The sequence below is a fragment of the Mauremys reevesii genome, linkage group 2 (genome assembly GCF_016161935.1).
Source record: "Mauremys reevesii isolate NIE-2019 linkage group 2, ASM1616193v1, whole genome shotgun sequence".
Taxonomy (NCBI): Eukaryota; Metazoa; Chordata; order Testudines; family Geoemydidae; genus Mauremys; species Mauremys reevesii.
In genome coordinates, this window is record NC_052624.1 from 51736573 (window position 1) to 51760637 (window position 24065).

At 41.2% G+C, this 24065-nt stretch overlaps 1 protein-coding gene across 3 annotated transcripts in view; it reads left to right on the top strand.

Moving 5' to 3' along the window:
- Positions 1-21723, top strand: part of PHF14 (PHD finger protein 14) — a 288520-nt gene extending 266797 nt beyond the window's left edge. Inside the window, exons 19-20 of one of the 3 annotated variants that reach the window (XM_039523433.1) lie at positions 7567-7594; positions 21195-21249. In XM_039523433.1, coding sequence (XP_039379367.1) covers positions 7567-7594; positions 21195-21202 — 36 coding nt within the window. In that variant the 3' untranslated portion in view covers positions 21203-21249. Of the gene's footprint in view, positions 1-7566; positions 7595-21194 lie in introns of all 3 variants that reach the window. The other 2 variants (XM_039523434.1, XM_039523432.1) reach the window with 2 other exon arrangements.
- The last annotated feature ends 2342 nt before the right edge of the window (positions 21724-24065 follow it).

Sequence of the window (24065 nt, forward strand, 5' to 3'; positions counted from 1 at the left end):
TCTGCCCATTTGTCAGCTTCTCACACTAAAGTTTCCATGCTCTCCGCCACACTGTCCTTTATGCATGGAATGTCCTCCTTGATCTGATCCATAAAGCCACTGTCCTTTCCTCCTTCACATCCCTTCTCTGCAACCAGCTCTGCAGTGAATTGACCAGCTGATAATGGATAGGTTGAAGGGCTGTCAGGTATGGTCAGGATTTAGAGTGTATCTATAAAGAGGTAGCTAATGTGTATATGTAAAAATGCTGTACTTATTTTGATGATATCCCATTTCCAACCCATGATATATAACCCATCTGGGTCCACGAAAGAAAGTTGTTAACAAGATGTGCGTCCATCATTACCCTCATCACTTTGCTTTTATGTTATTTCTCCCTTCCCCATCCCCCCTCTCCCCCCACCCCACGCAGAGTGTCTTTTTTCTGATTAGACTGTAATCTTTTCAGGACAAGCCTATCTTTTACAATGTGTTTGCACAATGCCTGATGCAACGGGGGCCTGTCCTCTGGCTCAGGCCTTATGGCAATCGATACAAATCAATATGGACTCCAGATGCTGCAGATCTCCCCCAAAGTTTTCATAATAATCCATTCTCAATTGAGGCACTGATCGATAATTAAATGTTAGAGGTGGTCATGAAAAAGGGCAGAACTACTCAATGTAATCTCAACATAGAGATTTGGAAACTATTTCTCTGTATTTGGATTGCTTTGGAACCCATTATTTTTTTTAACAGTTTGCTGTGGCTTCATGCAAGATGAGTGGCTGGTGGGAGTTACATCTAATCACGGTACTGGAAACTTACAAAATGGGACATGTAGGTCTTGGAGGGGGCTAGAGACCTTCCAAGGCTCAGGTCTCGCCTAGTTTTTCTGGCAGTTGAGAGAACTGGAGAGAGAACAGCCTACAAACTTCACAGTTTTTCCCTTTTTTAGAAATATCATTCCAAATGTTTTATTTTCTTGAAATTATGTGAACTGAAAATAGCTTAGCCCAGCTGTAGTCACAATGATTAATGTGTCACTGTGGATGTGTCAGTTAAGTGTGTGAAGAGAGCACCACAGGGCTATGGAAATTAGCAGTTCATTGTAGAGAGACTAAAATTCAGCTTGAAACAATATGTATTAACATACAGAATTTGCTGCTTTTCATCATAATCAGATGTTTTAAATTATTATTTTACTTTTAAGCAACCACTATCATTACATGTTTGTTGCTAAATTTAAATATGGTATTAAACAAATGGAAAAGCTACAGTAGCAAGTAAAATGCTTGCACATTTCTTGTTTTATTATACTGACAGAGATATGAATATGTGAGAGAGAAATACAGGTAACATAGGTTTCATCAGATGCAAGTAACCAAAGTACAGCGTATCAATGACAGAGACTGAATATTTGCCACAACAAAATGCGAATCTTTTTTTCCCATAGGATTATAGATCTTTCCACTCAATTTTCTATTCTGTGATCTTAAGCAGGAAAAGAGATGGATGCAAATTCACTTAAACTGTCAGTTAAAGAAGGGAACAACCGAAAAAAGAAAGAAAAAGAAATGCCCCCTCATTTTTGGAATCTTCATATCAGGTTCCCTGAGCTTATATATTCAAAATGAGAAAAGACAAAGACAAAAAAATAGATGGTCACTAAGTAGATTGAGTAAGTGGACATCATGCTCAGTTATGCTATAGTGTTTATAATAAAAATATATTAGTTTAGCAAGTTTAACATTGTAGGGAAACATTGAGGAAAATGATAGTCAGGCAAAAATAACTCTCTAAAATAATACTCACTTGTATGAAAGATCTTATAAAACATAGTTCTGTTAAGTACCCACAGGATAAAACCACATCCATGGCCATGAATCTGTTCAAGATAAATATTGAGCTCAGTTAGGACCCAATTCTGCAGATGCTCATATGAACAACTTTTCTCAAGTGAGTAGTACCAGAGTTAAATGGGACCACTTTCTGCTGATTTAATTTGAGTTCAATTGGATCACTTATGTTTCTAAAGTTATATGTGTGTTTGCATGATGTTGCCCTTAATACATTGTGTAGAGTAATGGCATTGAGATATTGCAATATGTAAGGCAAAAACATCTTTTGAGTGAATAGATTTTGAAGGAATGGAAATGTTCAAGTTGCATGAAGAGTTTTCCTTAATGATGTTAAATGGCTGCAGCAGCTTAGGGAATAGTAGGTAAATAGTGATTTATAATATGTACTCTGTAATGGGCTGTACTGCCATAAAAAAGCAGAACTCTAATTAGTTATAGTCAAATTTTGCCTAGTTTTAGGTATCTTTTTTTTTCATTGTTGCCTTACTGTAATTGAATCACATCTAAGTGTTTTTCCCCCTAAGTCTTTTAGCAAGGTTTTGCATTTGTGTGCTGATCTCAGACTGCTAGACACCTTTGATCCAGTATTGTGGAAGAACAGTCTCTAGATTTATCAGAGGTTGGGAGCCCTCTTCATCATAGATGTCTAGACTAGGGCAAGGTCTGCCTTTGGATTTGATATGACATTTTGACAGGTGACTTGTCTTTTTCCAGATTAACTAGAAAATGTTGACTGACAGATTTATTTATTTTTTTGTGAAGGTTAACTGAATATTTTGATGCATATGTTACTCTTACAAATTTCCCCTCAGTAAATTTTATTTATAATAGTGCTTAAATGAATAGGTATCGTATCGTTTGCAGTAGGCACACAATTATTTTGGTATAATATAAAAATGTATTTAATATTTATGAATATTCAAGATACTTTATTCTTTATTCTTTTTGTGGTGCAGGAAGTAATCGTACAATGCTTAAACAATGTATGCATTGAAGATTTGTCAGTTTTTTAAACAAAGCATAGAACTACAGTAAGACTTAACTACAGTAAGACTTAGCTACATGTAATTGCTATTCTCACAAATATATTCACTCCCCAAACCTACCCAAGGAATACAATGGTGACACACAAAAATACTAGATATCAAAACACAGAGGACTGGAAGGGAGATTGAGGTGAATTTATTATATTTGTATACATATTGCTTTCATTCTTAAATTTTCAAGTTGATTAATAGTTAAGCTTTGGTACATTAAATTTAATAGTTGACACAAACTTCTCTATTTATTTACTACTCATATGGGCCCCGACCCCGCAAACACCAGGGCTATATGCATTATTTCCAAGTAAAGTAATAGAATAAAAAAAAACATATTAATATGAGGGGGGAAAAGGTGCTAGAACTAGGGGTGCTGCACCACCCCCCTTGAAGGGGTTTCCATCATACACAGGGTTTACAGTTTGGTTCAGTGGCTCTCAGCATCCCTTTGAGGAGGGAGGAAACCACAACCTTCACCTCTTAACACCAACTCCCAAATCCATAGCCTCTCTACTCGGTTTATAGATTCATAGATTCCAGGACCAGAAGGGACTACTGTGATCATCTAGTCTGATTTCCTGTACAACACAGGCCTTAGAACTTCCCCTAAATAATTACCAGAATTACATTGATAGTGATGGAGAATCCACCACGACCTTTGGTAAATTGTTCCAATGGTTAATTACCCTCATGTCAAAAATTTACTCCTTATTTCCATCCACAGAGCTGAGTTGTTGTATTCCTGATCTATTCAGTCCAACAAGCTTAATAGGTCCATGTTAGCTGGATGTGGGAAAAGTCTTGGTGATTGATTGCCATAATACTCTTTAAGGAAATTTGTAGACAGCTTTTGAGGAAATCATTCAAAAGATTCCTTTGGAGGGGAAGAATGAATAAAGAGTAAGGGGGTGGGGATTATAGTATTATAGATTTACTTCAATTCTATAAATAGATTATGGGGACAAAAATTTCAAAGGCTATAATATTTTGTTAAGTTGGACAATGGTAGAAATGTCTAATATAAAATTTATGGTAGGATAGTGCCATAGTTTTTTCCCTCACACAAAAGAATATTTTTAACAGAAATATCTGAATAATATCAGGTATCACCACTACATGGAAAAAATGTACATAGGAGACTATAAGTTTCAACACAGATATTGGTGGGTGAAGGGTTTGCACTCCTGAGGATCAGGAATTTAGTCCCCTAAGGCAATAGATGAATCCACGCAGAACTGAAGGTAGCTGTGAAGTCCTTGTACCTTTCTGTAAGTGCCCCATTAGCCTTGCCGCTCTCTGGCAACAAGTTCCATTGCCTGACTCCCTTCCCCTCAGAGGCAACCACTGAGGAGAGGCTACAAGAGCTAATGCTGATTGTATCAGAATTATCTCCCAACTGGATGTACGGACCTACTGCTCACCCTAATCCTGCCAAAGAACCCACGGAGCCTGGACCCTGTACACCTTCAGTGGAGAAGCTTCTGTGATGTCCCGGGGAAGATGGGAGCATGCTGCAGATTGCAGCTTTATGGCTTCCTTCCATTCATGGAAGCAGAGAAAAGGATGTGGCCGTAATTTAGTGTTAATGTTCTTATTTCATGTATATAAATTACTTCCAGTTTACTATATTCCAGTAGGGCATATGTGTTAACATACATGTCTAATCTTTATTTAGGCAACATGTTTGTCTAACCTTCATTTACTTAGTGCTAGTTCAGCAAACTAAGTAAAGGCTCTTCCATATTGATGTGTGCGTGTTGATTGAACCCCTCATTTCTTTTCATTTTAATTAATAAATCTGTGAAAGCAAGAAGGATATCTCACAGCAAACAAATCTTATCACTTTACCTAGGGCTATATATTTCCTTACAGCTTTGAAATAAAGCCTATCAAAGCACTATAGGAATAAGTAAAATATTATAGCACAGGGGTCGGCAACCTTTCAGAAGTGGTGTGCCGGAATCTTCATTTATTCACTCTAATTTAAGGTTTCATGTGCCAGTAATACATTTTAATGGTTTCAGAAGGTCTCTTTCTATAAGTCTATAATATATAACTAAACTATTGTTGTATGTAAAGTAAATAAGGTTTTTAAAATGTTTAAGAAGCTTCAATTTAAAATTAAATTAAAATGCAGAGCCCCCCCGAACCAGTGGCCAGGACCCGGGCAGTGTGAGTGCCACTGAAAATCAGCTCGCGTGCCGAAGGCGCACGTGTGCCATAGGTTGCCTACCCCTGTTATAGCACATAACTTTTAATTCATATGAATGTAATGTGATTTTGTGCCTCAGTAGATATTTAAGCTTGTGTTGTATACACTGGATAAGAAGTGGAACTCTAATCTCCTCTTCTCATTAATTGCAGCAGTAACTGTACTAAAGGGCTTGTTTTTTTTATTTTGTTACATAATTGAGCATTGCCAAATACCTTCTAAAATCAGCTTCTAGACAGACATGCAGCTGATTTTTAACACATAGCAAAATTAAACTACATAGATCAGAACAGAGTCCTAAATGTGTAAAATAGTCATCCTGTGACTCAAACAAACAAACAAAAAGCATTCCTGGGACTTTAAGGACACAGAAACACAAGTGGAATTTCAACTAGAATATGGATTTTCCAGGCTTACCCATGTATTCAAACAAGACCCCTAATGTTACGTTAAAGTTGAAAGTGAGCCTTTAAAAAAAACAAAACAAAACAAAAAAAACTCTTTAAGATCTCAGTTCAGAACACATGTACATGCTTAATTGGAATATGTGAATAGTTCCATTGAATTTAGGGTTCTGCCTTTCCCTTGTAAGACCTGATGATCAATAATAATGAACAGGTGTCCGTCTAATATTTGTATTAGACCCAGAGACTCCAATAAGAGCAGGATGATAGCCCCTCATTAACACAGAGGCAGACATGCTCTTTGCCCCAAAGACGATTATAATAAAAGAAAAATTAAATATAAACTATTTGCAATTGTGTATTTGACATATCATATTCACATATATTTGATGTCATGAAATTTTGTAGGTAGACCCTTGAACTCAAATGGATAAGAGGAGGTTTCTTCCTAAATATAAAGTATTTGTAGTTTTAAGGCTACACATGAATTCTGACTCCCTGGAAGCTCTCAGATGCTGCAAAAGTACATCCACATTCTGATTGCCAATGTTCCGTCCTCCGCCCCCACATTAAAACCATGAATAATTTCTGTGGGACATGGAAGGTTTTCATAGTTTTCATTGCTAGATTAGGGATATACATGCATAAAGATGTGGGCTAGTCCATGCCCTAGAATACTTCTTTGGGACCTGATCCATTGCACATTGAAATTAGTGAAACAACTCTTATTGACTTCAGTGGGCACATATGACCCTTACAGCTCATGTTGCAGATGGAGTACAAGGTAGCTTCCCCATGAGTTATGATGAGGAAACTAGAACAGGAGTGAAAAAACATCTAGGGTTTTTTTGCACTGGTAGCCAGAATGTGGCCTATCCTCTCACAACTGATTTGTAAGTGTAACTTTTAGCTGAAGGAGTATTAATGTTGCCAGTAATAAGAAGACATAAAATACTCAGATCGGTACAATATATAATAAATCTGTAATTCTGCTGGCGTTTCTGATAACATCATAAACCTCAAGAGCAAAGCTAGATTGGTTTGTTCATGTCATAACGAGAGAATGACAGCCATTATTTATGTGGGCAGGAGTTCCATGTAATACATGTTTAAAAAAAAAGAAAAATCTGTTCCTTCAGTCTGTCTTGTCTTCCTCCTCTTATCCTTCTCTGTAGTATAAACTTTGAATATTCCTATATCTTTTCCACTCCCTCTAACACCATATTCTTCATTAACAGGTTGATTTTAAAATACATACATTCCAAAAGATACAGAGACTTTTATTGTGTAGTTTTCTGACATCACCATGTTGCTGTATTCACTACATAGAAGGATCCCATATTTTAAAGTAATAGAGGAGGGGGAAAGTGAGAGAAAATCTCTCTTCACTAGTTCATGTATTGTTAGCTGCCACATTTACTGCACACATTTCAGCTGGGTATGGTAAGAATTCCCAAATTACTTTAAATTCATAATCCAGTTTTAGATTTTTTTTCTAATTAAATATGCATTTTCTCCTGTCACAAGGAAAACTTTGGTTCTGCTTTTTACAGTAATTTAATTAAGCATTTCCTGTATGTTCATTTCAGTATTTATCATGGCCCACTAAAGTTGGAATTCAGTGTATAACGGTAGATTAATTGCCCTTTGTATTAAATGAAATAAGAATCCCAGATATGCAGAGTCATGAAATTTAATTGTGTTCCTCGATTGCTTATTCAGTGCATTGGAAAACTGAATCAAGAAATACAGAAGAAAAGGGCCAAAGGTTGTTAAATGTAGCGCATAACACGGATTTTGAACTTTACTTAATGAACCGAGTGTTTATTACTATGAAATAAATGCACCATTTAAAGAATTATGGTGGAATTGTAAAACATTAAAACTCTAATTAATTTTGGTCAGAAGCATGCAGTGCACTCATTTTACCTAAAACATTTTCATTATGGTCAATATTTTTTCAGTTATTGAGATAAATGTATTATGTAGTGGTATTATGTTAAGTTTCTCTTGCAGTTTAAAACATTCAGTTCAGCTTTATTTAAGGTGATTTCTTTTGTGTGTCTTAGGTCTATAAAATTCTTGCCCATAGTTTGGGTAAGTATTTTATATTATGTATCTGCATATGCTTTGCTATTTAATGTCATTAAGTATTTTGAGGAGAATTAAAATAGTGTTGAGACCTATTGCTAAAATACTGTCTATTGAGGCTTATTTAGGAAAGTAGTTAAAAAAGCATGAACATTTGAAAATAACTTCTTAAGGATTTTATTTAAATGGGACTTTTTAAAAAATGGAATTGGTTAAAATAAAATATTAACTCTTCAGTATGGGGATTTAGCAGCTTTCTGTCCTTGTACACCTATTATAAGTACACCAGATATCTGCACTTGCTCTTAGCATCAAGAGTATAGGCAAAAAAAGCAAATGTACAATGTAGATTAAGAGAATTTAATTAATTAAGAGAATGTAATTGGAATAAATAAAGATTAAAAGTATTGTACTTTTTAGAAATAGTTTTAACACATGCATTGTTAGTCTATGGATGGTTATTCTTTATTTAGCAACGTAATGTTCAGCTAATATAGAAATTGAAGCTCCTTTGATCATGCTTTTCTACTTTATAAAAAATCTACTGACAATATCACATTAATATAAAAATATTATTTCTTTATGTGTATAGCTGCATATGTGAGTGTGAAACTGAATGGTTAGAAAATGGCTTTTTGCAAGTATCATACTCATAATAGTTCCAAATTCTTGCTTGGAAGTTAAAATAAGTACACACTCCGAGACTTAAGAGAAAATTAATGGAGCCTACCTTTGTACACAGACAGGGCAATACTTCTTAAGTCATTTTGCATTCACGTAATAGTTGTCTTTTAGATCAATAACACTATATAAGCATTTGTTCATAAGGTTTAAAGTATGTAAATCTAATGCTTTCAAAAGTTAAGACAGACTCAGATGGCTAAAGAACAAACATTTTCTTAGTATTTTCTACAAATTAAAATTAGCTGAACTTGTAAGACAACTGTTTGGTTCCAAGCACCACCTGCCCATCTGAAAATACCAACTGCAGTGGCAGTCAGCCAAAGGGGCCACTGAATGAAATGGCTGCCTCATAAGAAGAGGGAGAAACAGATGGAGGGTTTGAAAGCTGGCATAAAATCCTAGTGCTATAGTGAGAATTAAGTGAAATTTGCAGTAAGGAATCTTGCAATGGCACATTTATCCCTTTAATCAAAATTAGAAGCAAGTCGATGGAAAATACGGAACACTGACAAACTATTTTAAATACTTAAATTTCTTGTACCACTATAAGTTAAAGGAGTTTGTTTTGACATAAACATGCAGCTGCTTGTAAATCTTAAATAAGCTCTTTGTTAGCAAAATAATTCTCTTGGTCTTCTATTGCCACCTAGAGTACGATGCTATTTACTACATAATTTCGGTACTCCTTTTGAAACAATATTCATCATCACTTTAGCTTTGCTCTTTTTACTGAACAAAATGAGGGCAGGGAACTGCAACCAGTTAATTGATGTCATGTTTGCTTACATTAAAATGGTTAGCTTATTCATAGCTTCCATTATATCAGATCTGCAAAGATTTTGTTGTAGGAAATTGGTGGGATTTGACAGTAAGAATTAATGGAGATATACGTTAAAAGGTAAGACTGTCAGCTTTCCAGTGATCCCAGCGGGTGCATTTTCTTGATGGCTGCTTCAGAATACTTCATGAAGCAAATGTCAAACTTGTCGAGGCTGTCACTATGAAAATGATCCATGTAGCAAGGGTCTCCTTTCCTTGGGAAACAAACAGCTGCCTTATCACTGCATAGCTGCAGTGACAAACCTGCCATCTATCATAAGAAATTTATATTTGTGTCTAATATCCACTGGTAAAGAACTATTCTAGTAATATTCCATATTCCTGTACTACCCCTCTTTATAAGATTTGTCAGTTATACTTTTTGAGGAGATAACAGTTTTTGGAAGAAAAATATCTTGTGCACTTCAGCACATGATGGTCTCTGACTTTTCTGGCTTACTAGTTAGATTAATTTATCTCTGATCTGTAGCCACTTTCCTCCAAATTTGGCCATTTATGCTGAAAACAGATAGGAATTTAACACCAAAAGAAAAACCACAGCAGCTTCTGAAATCCCTGCCTGATGAGGTATGTGGGAAGAACCTTGAAAATGTTTACAGATAGATTTTACCTTCATCTCAGTGATGTTTTGATTACCAGAGTCTGTGTGATGTAATTGATAAAATGTCTGCCTTCTACCTCAGACTTTAATGATACAGATATTATAGCTCAGATCCTAGTAAAGGAATGTTCTCAAATAATCATTTTGCTCTGAAAAGAATTGTTTCTAAACCTTAAGTGCTCCAGTAAAAACAAAGAAAGTGGGAAAGTTAAGGGGAAAGGGAAACAAAGATTTTAAGTACATTCAATGTGACTTATGCATACAGTATATGTAGATACTTCTATAGGGCTAGTGTTAGTGAGTAGCCATACTTATTTAAATGAACTGTTGGGTCAAAATTATAGAAGTAGGTAGTGTTATGTGCAAGCTGAAAAAGGGTTGCATGCTTCAGTGCTGTCTGAATTAGTGGACCATCATGTCTTGCGATGGGCACTTATCAATACCTTGTAGTGAATTTCAGAGGTCACTCAGAAGTTGTTGCTTTGACAAACTTAAAACTCAAGGCCATTCCCTATTGTAGGCCTTAGTGCCTCTCAACACTCAGTATAGCAGTGTCTTGCAACAGGGATAGCAAAGATAAGTTCCCAAGGACCTCATCTGCATCAAGTCCCTTCACTGATTGTCTTCAGTGTACACCAATGTGTAAAGCTGCTTTGGTTCTGCTGAGATGGCCTATTCCACCCCTACTCCAGTGGTGAGTCACCCCGCACTGCCTGTATTAGCATGTTAATCAGGAAGGGCATATTTTGATCGAGCTTCACAATGCTCTGATGGTGCACTTATGACCTCCATAAGATCCAGGTCAGATGAACTGTTAGGATGAACAGCTCCCTTCAAGATTTAACATCTTTTATTCTTTTGGAGAATATACCAGGATTATTTTCCTTGCTCTTGAATAGAGTAAGTAATCTTTTTCTGTTAGGTTTCTAGCCACTAACTAGTCATTTTTCAGTACTTTTTGGTTGTTAAAGTTGGAAGTACTCTATATTTTTTATATCTTTGGTGTCTAATTCTAGTGGCCACCCTAACACCCTTACCAGTGCTGAATAGTACTTTAATTCACAAATCATGGTAGTTCTTCCACAGTCAAGTACAAGAATATGCCTTTCCACAATTAAGCTTTTAGACATTCTTTGTTGTACTACTGTAAGTCAGATCCTACTTTTCCCCTTGTTAGGATGTCCATAATATTATACTAGTAGCTACCTGTTTGGCTTTTAATCTAGCTTAAATTTTATGCATCACAAAATTGGTATCTTTATCCTATTAGATGTTTCTGTGTAGTAAAGGGTATTCAGATGTTTCTCTCTTCTTTTTGATACATAACAAGACACATTCCTCACTATTCTTTGTCATGAAACTGTAGGCTTAGAGTTCTTTCATATTTTTTCTTACATATGACATATATAGAAGGCAAATTATAGGTATGTGTTAGAGCACAAATCTAGATCATTGTGTCTCATAGCACACTGAATAGACGGATATAGTATGGTATGTTCTATATATAGAATTGTCTCTAATTTCCTGTGGAGTTAGTAGCTGTCTGATTCATTTTTTTTCTTGAAGACTTCAGATAGCCAGCTAATGGGAATGTAAAGAATGTGACGTGTTTTTGAGTGAAAGGATGAAAAAGGAACACTCAAAACTCTGTGTGGTGTTCTTTCTTATACATGAACTACAGCTTTTTTTACTCTCGCCTTTCCTGTAAAGGGGATCAAGGCCAGATGACATGAATTTTATGAGAGTTCATTTTGCTTTTATTTTTATACATGCTCACATGTGTTTGGGAAATAAGTCATCCTTTAAGCTTTGTATTTTCTAGGAAGTGGATCTCTCATAATTAGCAGCTTTGTGGAAGTGAAAATAACATACTGGTACCTATAATTCTCTGAGGATAGTGGTTGTAATACAATTTTCTCACCACCTCTCACCCCATTTTCCCTGTCACTTTTCTTTGGTCTAAAGGATAGTTGTGGGTATGACATGCTGCCTATGCCCCCAATTTGCATGGCCATACCTCCTTCTCTCTCTCCCTTTCTCAACTTTTAAAACATGGATTTTGGGCCCTTTTATTTAAATTTCTTGGGCCCTGTAACCGGGTCCTTTCCTGGCCTGCCTTCCCACTGCTCTGGGCTCCTTTAATAAAGCACCTTCAGGCTCCTCTTTTGCAGCACCCATGGTCTTTATTTATATCTAGTACCCACCACCAGCAACACTATATACAAAGTTTACAAGGCTTTGGTCTCCTCTTTACAGGGGTTCTCCCTTCTCTCTGGAGACTACCCCTTCCCTGACCAATCCCCACCTTTGCACTGGCTGCCAGCCAGCCTTTATAGCTCTTCTCTGAGCAGGCCCACAGGTGCAGCCAGCTCCTGAGGCCAGGCACCAGCCTTCTCCCCAGCCCCAATCTATTTCCCCTGATTGAGGCTGGCTGAGCAGGGGCTAATTAGGTGCTTGTGCACCAGCACCCTGCTACATACCTCCCCCCTTAAGCTGGTGCCAGGCCCGGCCTCCCTCGGCCTCGTCTTCCACGGCCCGGGATCTTGTTCGGTTGTTGCGCCCCCTGCCCAGCCGAGGGGTCCCCTGTAACAACCCCTTGGGGTGTTTGCACTCCCCAGCCGCAAAAGGCACATTCGGTCGGGGGTGAGGCACCCCACCAGTCCACGCTTACCCAGAGGTCCTCACACCATTCACATGGCTGGGCTGGCCGCGCCAGAGGCTGCCCTTCCCTTTCCAGCGGGGGTGATAGCTCAGAGCCCACTGCCCCGAGTCGGCCCCCTTCCTCTGGTCCAGGTTCTCTGTCCCTTTGTTGCGGGGCCTCCCCCTGCAGAACGCCTTCTACATCCCCGAGGGCTCCCTCCCCCAGGTGGTCCTGCCCGGGGAGCTCCCTGGGCTCCTCAGACATACCCTCTTGCTTATTCTCCTGGCTTTGTTGTCTAGGCTGTTTTACGCTTCCCCCCGGAGGTTGCGGGGCCTTCCTTTGCTCCTGATTCACCTCTGCCGGGGCCTTGCTCTCCCTTTCTAGGGTTCTTTTTCTCCTCCTCCTGGGTTGCTTCCCCCCGGCCGCCTTTCCCTTCAGGGGAAAGCGCCAGTCCTGCCCTAGGACCACGGGGTACGCTAACCCTTCAATTACCCCCACCCGTTTCCAGGTAAACCGCCCATCTACTTCTAGGGGTACCTGGGCCACGGGACAACATTTTCTATCCCCATGGATGCAGTCAACCCACATCCGTCCCCCAGGGATAAACCAGTGCGGCTTTACTACTCGCCGCTGTACAAAGGAGCGGGTGGAGGCCGTGTCCACCAGACCCCTCTGGGCCCTTCTCCCTACCCGCACCGGGATGGTGGCTAACCCACGCCTCCTTTCCCCTGCCCCAGTCCCAGTCCATCCACAAAAGTCCGCCGCTCCGCACTCCATCACCGGGCAGTCCCAACTTTTGTGTCCCGGCTGACCACATCGCCAACACACGAACTGCCCCGGGCGGTTAGGGGTCCCCTTGGGCTCCTCCCGTCGCCAGTCCGGCGGTTTCCCCCCACTGTGCTCCCGGGGTTTCCTGCTCCCTTCTGGGCCTTGCAGGACTCGGTGCTCCCCCACCGGGAAGTCTGCCTCTGCGTACTCTTCGGTCCTTTGCACGGCCGCTTCCAGCATGGGTGGCTGATGTCGCCGCACTCACACCCGCACGCTGTCAGGGAGGCCCTGCAGGAACTGTTCCAGGACCACTTGGTCCACTATCTGGCCCACAGTGTGGGCATCGGGCCTCAACCACCGGGTTGCCCAGTCCATTAGTCTTTGTGCAAAGGCCCGGGGTCATACACGCCCTGTCCATCGGGCTGCCCGAAGCTTCTGCCAGTACTTCTCGGCTGACAACCCGAGGCAATCTAAGATGGCCGCTTTTACCACCTCATAATCCCTGGCTTGGGTCTCTGTCAGGGCCATGTACGCGGCCTGTGCTTCCCCGGTGAGATAAGGGCCGAGACGTAGGGCCCAGGTGGTCCGATCCCATCCAGCTCCCAGGGCCACCCGCTCCAAGGTGCCCAAAAAGGCATCGGGGTCATCGGCGGGGGCCATCTTACACAGGCTAAGGCCTGGAGTCCGGGCACCATCCCCCACCACAGCAGGACTCACCAAACGCTGGAGGAGCTGCTGCTGTACCGCCGACTGCTCCTTGATGAAATCCTGGAGGGCTTTCTGTTGCTGAGTTTGCCAGGTGAGGAGGGCCTGCCGCTCCACCTGGTGAGACTCCCTGAAAGACTGTAGTGTCTTCCCTAGTTCGGTCTGCTGCTCTGCGAGCCATTGCAGGGTGCCTTCCATGCTCAGGCTGCCACTCTGTGTCTATGGCGCGGATAAGGGATCCCGGACAAGCCCCCACGTGTAACCGGGTCCTTTCCTGGCCTGCCTTCCCACTGCTCTGGGCTCCTTTAATAAAGCACCTTCAGGCTCCTCTTTTGCAGCACCCATGGTCTTTATATCTAGTACCCACCACCAGCAACACTATATACAAAGTTTACAAGGCTTTGGTCTCCTCTTTACAGGGGTTCTCCCTTCTCTCTGGAGACTACCCCTTCCCTGACCAATCCCCCCCTTTGCACTGGCTGCCAGCCAGCCTTTATAGCTCTTATCTGAGCAGGCCCACAGGTGCAGCCAGTTCCTGAGGCCGGCACCAGCCTTCTCCCCAGCCCCAATCTATTTCCCCTGATTGAGGCTGGCTGAGCAGGGGCTAATTAGGTGCTTGTGCACCAGCACCCTGCTACAGGCCCAGTTTATCAGTCTGAGCCATCAGATCCCAGTTACTGTGTGTAGACAGAGGAGTTCGATCTGTTATCACAACCATAAAAGAACAGCAATTACAGACAGGTAATCTTAATTTATTCCAATGTGAAAGTAATATTAGGGCTGTTAAATGTAAATAAGTTTCATATATTTTGTGGCTGTTAACTTAAATTACCATTAAACTCATAATACTTGTGCTCTGCATTGGCTCCCAAGTTCATTTATTACTGCAATTCAGGATGTTGGTTACCATATGAACCACACTATAAAGCCTGGAATGACCTGGGAGACCTGGCCATCCGAGATGTCATTGTAGCAATTGCAGTGAGACAGAAGTCACTGTCCGTCCCTGAAGTGGAACTCCTAGGTGTGGGTGGAATTACAATCTTGGAACAGGGTGTTAGCTCTAGAACTAGTTCTCTCATACAATCCACCAGAGCCTGTGTTAAAGGATATTTTTCAGAGCCTTTGCAAGACATTTGTTCGCACTGGCTTTTTCAAAATTTGGACCTGTTGTTATCAGTAAGTGAAAACGGTAGAAACTAGGGTGAATTTGATTTTTGCCATCTATTCATAACAATTACGTCAATCTTTTTACATATGAACCCAAATATGAGAATATTCCATCTCAAGCTTTTCTAAAGCCTGTACAGTTTAAAAATCTATTAGAATATACTAAGCTATAAGCAGGATGGTTAAAATAAGCAAAAGGAAAATAGTGGAAATGTGAATCACTAATGCTAGTTGTGAGGATGAATTTTGTGATGGCAGAGCATCTGTCCATTGGAAACTAGAATGTGACCATTTACCAGAAGCCACTAAATAGCCACCAATGGTATTAACGTTGTCTGCTAACCTAGACTGGTTTTGAATTAACTTAAAAATAAAAGACTTTTTATTGGGTAATTATTGTTCCCACCTAAGATTTGCCCTGCAAAAATGCCTCTTCACTGTCTCTTATGAGAAAACCCAGTCTTGCTGGTGTAGAACAGTTGGTGTGTTCCAATTGTGGGTGAATGAACCTCCTTGTAACGGGTCGGACTCACCGCTGCAGCGCCTCCTGCTGGTGACTCTGGGGAATTAGCTCTTTCCAGCTCGGGAGCACCCTCTGCAGGCCGGTGATCTGCCTTACAGCCAATGGCCCCCGTGTCCCTCCCAGGACCCCGGTGCCCCTTTAACTGGGTTTCCCTCTCCCAGGGGAACCCCCACCCCACTATCCCCACTTCGCCTCAGTATTGGCTACTGCCCAGTCTCTATCTAGCCCCCGTTCGCTGGGGCAGACTGCAGTATCCAGCACTCATCATTGGCAACGGGGGTTTGGACCTGCTGCCTTGGCCTACCCCTAGGTTGCCCCCCTGCAACCCCAAGTACCTTTTGCCCTGTGCTAGGCCACAGCCTGGGGTTTTCTAGGCTGGAGCTTCCCCAGCTCCTCAGCCTTTCCCCAGCCCTTCTTCACCCTAGGTACCTTGTCTAGCTCCGTGCAGCCAGGCCCATCTCCCTCTAGAAACAGAGAGAGACTGACGGGGCTCCTGGCTCACAGCCTTTTATAGGGGCCAGCTGTGGCCTGATTGGGATGTGGCCCAGCTGCGGCCACTTCCCCAATCAGCCCAGCTTTGAGAGCAGCAGCTCTCAAGCCCTGCCAGGCCGCTTTTAAACCCCTTCCGCCCAGGAGCAGGGGTCCACCCTGCTACACTCCTATATATGCACTCCATATAGTGTGGGTTCCTTAATGATGAGAAGCTGTATAACTGGAGGTGGTAATTAGTAAAGCAAATATATTAAACATGTTTAATCTTCAGTCTATTCAGCATCATTCCTTGATAATTAGGCTAAATAGTCCACATAGCTGAAAATTCAAACATTGTGAGTGACTTTAGAAACCACAACCAGTTAAATACTCTGTATATAATAAGAAATCTTCTTGAAGTATAGGAAATCGTGTTTTCAAAAATTGCATGGAAACTATAATTTTACTGTAATAGCCAGTTAACAAACTCAAGGGATAGTGGGACCTGCCAGGTCAGGGGATTGTTAATATATTTGGAATGCTGGTCCAGATCCATCCCAAGTAACCTGGCAATCACATTTAACTTCCAAATTAATAGGAATGCACATCACAAAAATTGCTATCGCAGTTGACATTAATTAGCACCCATGTCAGTCTCAGCAGAGAGGCCATGGACTGAATGAATATAGAATTAACTACCTTCTAAGGTGGTCCCTCTAGGTTAAAGTTAAAGCACTTGGTAGAGCAGTAAAGGGGAGCTGGCACAAAACCGCTTAATTTGTTCCAGTGATGCTAAAAACTCACTAAATATAATTTTTACCGTACTTGCACAAAGTGAAATTTCTTGTTTGCCCCAGGAGAGGATAAAAGTCCCCCGATACCTATCCCTCCCTTGGGTCTCAGAGAGAATGGGAAGTGAGGTTACCCCCTCTTCTTTGCCTGTATTTCCTGGTTGTAAGCCTCTGTCTCCATCTTTGTTAGATATGCAGGAGCTCAGAGGTAGGATCACAGGAGGAGTGTGTTGCGAAGAGTTGGGAGAGGGTATGTCAGGGCAGGAGTAAGTGTTGGGGAGATTGGGAATTGGGTGCTGGCAGCCAGGAAAGGATAAAGAATAAGGGAGACATTGATTGGGGGTGAAAGTCACATGAACTAGAAAAATGGCGAACTTTTGGACAACTCTTTAAAAACTTACAAATTTGTGAGGCCGACTTGCAATTCCCCTACAGATGAGTCACCCAGAAATGAAACATCTTGCTTGTCTGCCTAGAAGAACTCAGAGAGCTACTACTGAACTTAGCTTTTGAATTCCCCAAGATTTATTGTCTTCAGCTCTCATGCAGACAACACATTTTACACGTTAGCTCAAGACTCATAGTCATCATATGGCCATGGGCTTCTCCAAGGTTATTTCTGGTCCCAGACTATCCTTTATCTTCAGCATGAGGTTAAACCTTGGAAGTGTCTTGGGCACACCATTCCCTGCTTAAAACAGAAGTAAAGGGGATACTTTTTTCATAATTGCATCAAGTCAAGCAAACTATAGTAATTCATCTCCAGAAGCTACTGATTCCAGAAGCTGTAGCGGCAAAAACAATGAGCAGTCCGGTGGCACCTTAAAGACTAACAGATTTATTTGGGCATAAGCTTTCATGGGTAAAAAACCCATGTCTTCAGATGCATGGATCTGATCACTCCATGCCTCTGAGGGAGTGGGGTTTTTACCTACGAAAGCTTATGCCCAAATAAATCTGTTAGTCTTTAAGGTGCCACCGGATTCATTGTTGTTTTTGTGGATACAGACTAACACAGCTATCCCTCTGATGCTTTGTAGTGGCAAAGTAGCCCACCCACAAGACCAAATAATTAATAACAAAGTGGAGCGTTACCAGGTAATTGAAACTGTTGTCAAGATAGCCTTAAAAAGGTTATTTCTTCATAACACCACAACAGATCATTGTGTTTCTCCAGTTAACTAAATCAAATGAACCAGGAAGGTGCACACATCCTATCCACCAACGGTCTTCTTCACCTGAACCATTATGTGGAGTCTCACAAGGCTCAGCCAATGGCAGCTCATGAGTTTTTTAACAAGTGAGGCACAAATCACAAAATAGTTATTTACGCACACACACACACCCCAGATATAATGTAATAGCTATTAAAAGCTTACCTTATTTATTGTGAGAAAACAGCAGGCAGACCTGGGAGACACCACTGCTGTCTGAACTGGTATGGGGCTTGGTGGCCGTTTCTCATGCACACACATGGGGTCTGGCTTGTGGGGTAGAACCAGCGCTAGGCATAAGCAGACTAACCAAATGCTAAGGCCCCGAGCAGCTCAAGGGCGCCCCCAATTAATTATTAGTATGTGTGGTTTCGGGAAGCCAAAAATATTCCTACTTATGGCCCACAATGGTCAAGCACCAGCAGAGCAATGGGGGAGGAGGTGTAAGGCTCAGACCCCGTTCCTAGGGTAGCCGCCTTTCTAATTGCTGGTCACCCCTGAGACCCTGCCCCTGCTCCACTTCTTCCCTTGAGGCCCCATCCCCTTCTCCGCCTCTATCCCCCATGGCCAGCCCCCATCGCTTACTCTTCTCCCCATCACTCCCTGAATCATCTAAAGGAGCCTGCTTGCAGATAGGAGGTGACCCTGGCTGAGCAGGGGCTGGCACGGATTAATGACCCAGTGCCACCCTCCATTCTGCGGTAACTGGACTCTTGGTTTGGGACCCAGGTTCCTGAAAACTGGGCACCTGGCATCCCTAAATGGCACCCGGACACAGAAGCCAAAAACTGGGTAAAACCCGAACAGGTTGCAACCCTACTCATCCCTCCCCCCACCCTACCCAGCAGAAAAAACCCTTCAGCCTGGGCTTCGTTGCTACAATTCTGCCATGGCCTCGTTAAGTGGTACTTACCACATCAATGCCCTTATAAAGTGACTCCAGGGTCTGGTAAATTGTCATGGTAACTAGGCAGCTTCTTGGAGCACTATTAGCTACACCAAGAGTTGATCCTCACACAGCACTATGTTCTCCAAACTATCTGGTATTGTGTTTCAGCGCTGGAGAGAATGAGTTGTGACATTTTAATCAAATCACAATTTGTCCTTAAATCTGTATATATTTATCAATTACATAAAAAACAATATGCAAAATGTATTCGGTAGCTTTTGGGGATTCTTGGTTAGGCTGTGCCTCACTTGCCTGGGCTGACAAGGTGCCTCTGAGCTCAGTACACATCCCTTCTCAGCAATATCTATATGAGACTTCTAAGAATGTAAGAACGGCCATACTGGGTCAGACCAAAGGTCTGTCTAGCCCAGTATCCTGTCTTCCAACAGTGGCCAATGGCAGGTACCCCAGAAGGAATGAACAGAACAGGTAATCATCAGGTCATCCATCCCCTGTCGCCAATTCACAGCTTCTGGCAAACAGAGGCTAGGGACACCACCATCCGTGCCCATCCTGGTTAATAGCCATTGATGGACCTATCCTCCATGAATTTATCTAATTCTTTTTTGAACCCTGTTATAGTCTTGGCCTACACAACATCTTCTGGGAAGGAGTTCCACAGGTTGACTGTGTGTTGTGTGAAAAATCTCCTGGTGCCTCAATCTCCATTCCTACCATGGGCTCCATTACTACCATGATGGAAATTACTCGGCAAAAATAGCTCATAAAAGTGAATGTATTTGCTTTTGGCCCTTAGTGAGCAATGTAAATCAAAATGTTTCTTTCAAGGTGTGTGGTGGGTGGGAGGGAGATTTATGTGCAGAATGTATTATGTACTTTCTAAATAGAACAACTAACTCTGCAAATGTATGTTATGTATAGTGAAATGCATGGCCATATTTACTTAGCTAGGTAGTTTCCATCAATACTCTTTATCTGTCTTATGGGCTTATGTGGCCCCATTACCATAGTATCAGAGCACCTCAGAATATTTAATATTTTTATCCTCAACAAACCAGTGAATTAGGAAAGTGCTATTATTTCTATTTTACAGATGAGGAACTGAGGCAGAGAGAGACAAAGTGACTTTTCCAAGGTCACACAGGTAACCTGCGTCAGAACAGGAAACACAACCTAGGTCTCTTGTACCTAGGCTAGGGTTCCAACCATTACACCATCCTCCCTCTGTGTTTGGGTTTTCATGTAAACCAGAACACTTTATAGCACCCAAATTTCAATGTATTTTTGTTTGTTTGTTTGTTTTATTGAGACTGAGTAACATTTCTTGTTTTGTAAAACAAAATGTGTACAGTATGAAGATAGGACAGTGTGTACTGTGAATGTGTTTGCAGGAAGGACTCTTTCTGTTGAGATGGGTTACAAGTTGTCCCATGAAATATTTTTTCAAGATGCCAAAATTTATACTTTGGAGGTCAACATTTTGTACTGGACACAAGATACTATTCATTCCTATGGAAACGGGCATTATGATGTCACTTCATTTATTCAATATGCTCCAGAGGAGCTCACAGTGAATTATGAGCCCTACTCCTGGAGTTGAAGCTGTAGAATATTGTAAGCATGCTGCTGCCTGACATGCTCATGTTTCCTATTTTAGACCTGACTGATCTTCAGATAACATATGGTGGTACAAGTAATTGGAAAATTGGCAGACCTGTCAAGAAAATATGCTAGATGGGACAAAAATACGATGCTGCAGCACATAAAGTGTCTCTGAAGTTAAATTTATTGTCTTTTATCAAATGGTGAAGTAAACGTATCTGGTCTAAAAAAAAATGAAACATTTTTCAATGGCAGATGCTATTCAAAAGTAATTTCCAGGACAGTGATGAAAGTTCTTGCATTTTAAAAGCAATTTCATGGAAACCTCCAGTCAAGAACCAAGGGGAGGTATGAAATAGCATCCACTACAAAAGTTTAAATATCATAAAATTTCACCTTTTATGTTTTAGAGGCTTCTTTCTTTGTGTAATGAGTCTCAAAGCAGCTAAATTAGTTGACACTGCAGGTAAAAAATTTCTATTTAATTTTTCATTAAGATCACATTTCTAATGATTAAAATTGTGCACTTATTGTAACTTCAGCGTTTATCAGTCATGTAAAAGAATCTCAAAGAAAGGTATGGACAGGTTTGTTTCTGTATATGTTTTTTTTGAACATATGAACAGCTCTGCAGAATGTGTATCTCTTCAGAAACTCCAGTAATGCTTTTTTATTTTGTTTTATAGGAAGATGAAAATGAAGCTAAGGAAGAAAATCCATCCCAAGACCTGAACATGGAACAGAAAAATTCAAAAAAATAGAAGATTGCTGTTATGTTTGAAATATTTGCAAGTTGTGTAACAGCAGTTAAAGTTTCTCATTGTAAAATTTACAGAACATTCTCAATAAAGTCATTGAAAATTAAAATTCATGCTGCACTGAGGAATTGTGTAAGTGGCTCTTGGTGACATTTATGATTCTATTAAAATGTTGAGTTTTCAAGACTGGTACAGAATACCTGTAAAAATATGAAGGCTTTTAGAAATATATGCATAAGGACAATGTGATCTTCATTACTGATAACATTTGCTACTCAAACTTGTCAAACTTTTTCAATGTACCAAGCAATGCACATCCTAAAGGGCAGTAGTAATTCAAAATCATTCAGGTATCCCTGCACATAGATGCAGAGTTATTTGCATTTGACACTTAAGCATTTGGATAAATGCATGACTAATTAAATTGGTATCTGAACTTTTCTTCTTACAAGCCACTGAAGTAAAACTTAAATATTAAGATAAGGATGGTTTTCAAAGTATCTCCTAAAAATTGTCTGCATAGGAACACTCTTATCTGCTTGTATGTTGAGCCATTTGAAATGTTTTGTACTGCATTATTACTTTCCTCAATGTAAACTCTGTCTCCCTCAGGTGATCAGTGTCTTTGATAATATTGAGGTTTCCCCATTATTTCCCATTTCATCTACACATCAAGTTTTAATCCCTCTGTCACAGTCCTTCTAATCAAAAAGGATTAGATAAACTTCTTGCTTTATCATTGCTCATTAACTGAGCAGCAGGGATTCCAGAACACTTTCTTTACCAGGGTTAAGCATGTTGCTTTAAGATTTTTTGGTCCATGCTGGCCAATGAAGGACTAGTATGAGAAATCCAAGTTTAGGTTTCCTGCAAAGCAGTGTGGAGCATTACAAATGAACCATGTGAATTCTACACAAAGATATGAGTAACACTCATTGAAGAGGGAATTACTCATATACTGCCGTGGGAGAATCCAACCTTAGGTTGACCTTTTCGCTTTTCTACTACCCTGCACTTTCACTGGTATGCTTCATATTCCTTAATATACCATATTGTTGATGTTAATTTACTTTTTCCCCCATGCATGAAAATTGTATCCATTTCAGGAATATTTTCAAATGTTCTTAGATGAAGGGGGAAAAAATGCTCAAAGAATATCCAGCAATATCCAGCAGGTTCCCTGCTGATCTGCAGGAGGTTCAAATCTATGTACTGTTGGACACATTTCAACCATAAAGTGTAACTATAATAAACCCCATTTTTTAAAAAAAGAAAACTTTTATATAAATGATTAAATTTGAGATCATGTCTCCCAGCCCAAGCCTCTACTTCTTGATTTGAAATGGGCTGGGAAAATGGCATTATCTTATCAATCTAGCCAATCTTTTTTATATAGTACCTATCGCCATCATATTGAATTGCTGATAACTGCACAAACTGGCATCCCGGGAGAAGCAGCTGACGAGGACTGAGCAACAGCCAGGTTTGAGGGGTAGTTGGAGACATACATATAAAGCTCTGAGACTTAAGAGGGAAGACAGACTGTGTGGGGCATAGTCAAGAGAAGCAGGGTGTTCTGTAGCTGAAACTGTAAGGGGAGAGACAGGTATTGGCAATGGGACACCTTTAAGAGAGTGATTTCTCCAATGCTGCTCTCTACAAGTGGCTGAAATCTATCAGCCACCATACATTTCTGCAGCCCACTGTCTACCACAGTTCTGCATGTCTGGTTTGCTCCCTTCCATGCAAGTGGATCAGTGTTTTGGAGCTGTGTGCTCTGGCCACACCGCTGCTGCTATTACTTGCCACCAGATTTGGTGTCTCAGTGCCAGCAGGCAGTTGGCAATTTGATTGTTTCTGCCTTCATTTCTTCAGTTTTCTTTTCAGCTTCCTCCTCCTCCTAACACTCCTGCGGTTTAACCCACTATGAGCTTCTGCTGCAATGTCTCCTTGCCAGGTTATCTGCCCCTAAACAGGCATGGCAGAGCAGCCAACAAAGCATTGGGTCAAATCAAGCAGTGGTTCTATTTGTGAGGCGTGGCAGATGGTGAGTTGTACCAAGCCAGCTGACCCTAGTTCTGTTAGCACCCAGGGCCATGAGACAGAAAGGCATGTAGGGCTCCCTTTCCACCAAAGCAGCTGCAACTCCAACGTGGGGAAATGGTCCGGGAACCCTAGTGCAGAGCAGGGAGAGACTCCAAAGGTGTGGCAGACCTCAGGCAGTCAACTTAGGGTGCGAGTCCCAATAGTCCCCCTCAGCCCAAGTCTTGAAATGGGTCCTGTATGTCCTGGAGAAAGAAGCAGGGCTCCTAATCATTCCCCCTCCCTCCAGTTTGACCTGGAGAGCTCTTGACAATGAGTCCGACCCCCTCCACAGGGGCAATGGGACCCAGCAGGGGAGGATTCAGAGACAGATCTCTCAAGAGGGCTTCAGGCCCTAATGAAAGCAAGCTGCAAAAGGTCTCACCAAAGGTGAAGCACAGTTCCTGTGCTCTCAAAACATGGAAAAAGAGCTAAAAAATCAAAGGCAGCAAAAAAGGGAAAGAAAAAGCATAGAAAATCCAGGAGATATGAGTCCTCCTCCTCTTCCCCTTGCCTCTCCTCCACTGAGAAAGGTGAGCTGTCAGATTTTGAATCAAAACAGGACTTGGAGAAACAAAAGAACAGAGGTTTTAACCCCTGAAGAATTTCAGACTGTGCAGTAAGGTTGTCTTCATGATTCAAATTCAACTTGAACAAACTCCTGAGAGTAAGTCTCAAAGTAAATTTGTCTTACCAAAATCTTCTCCTGTGGCTGTG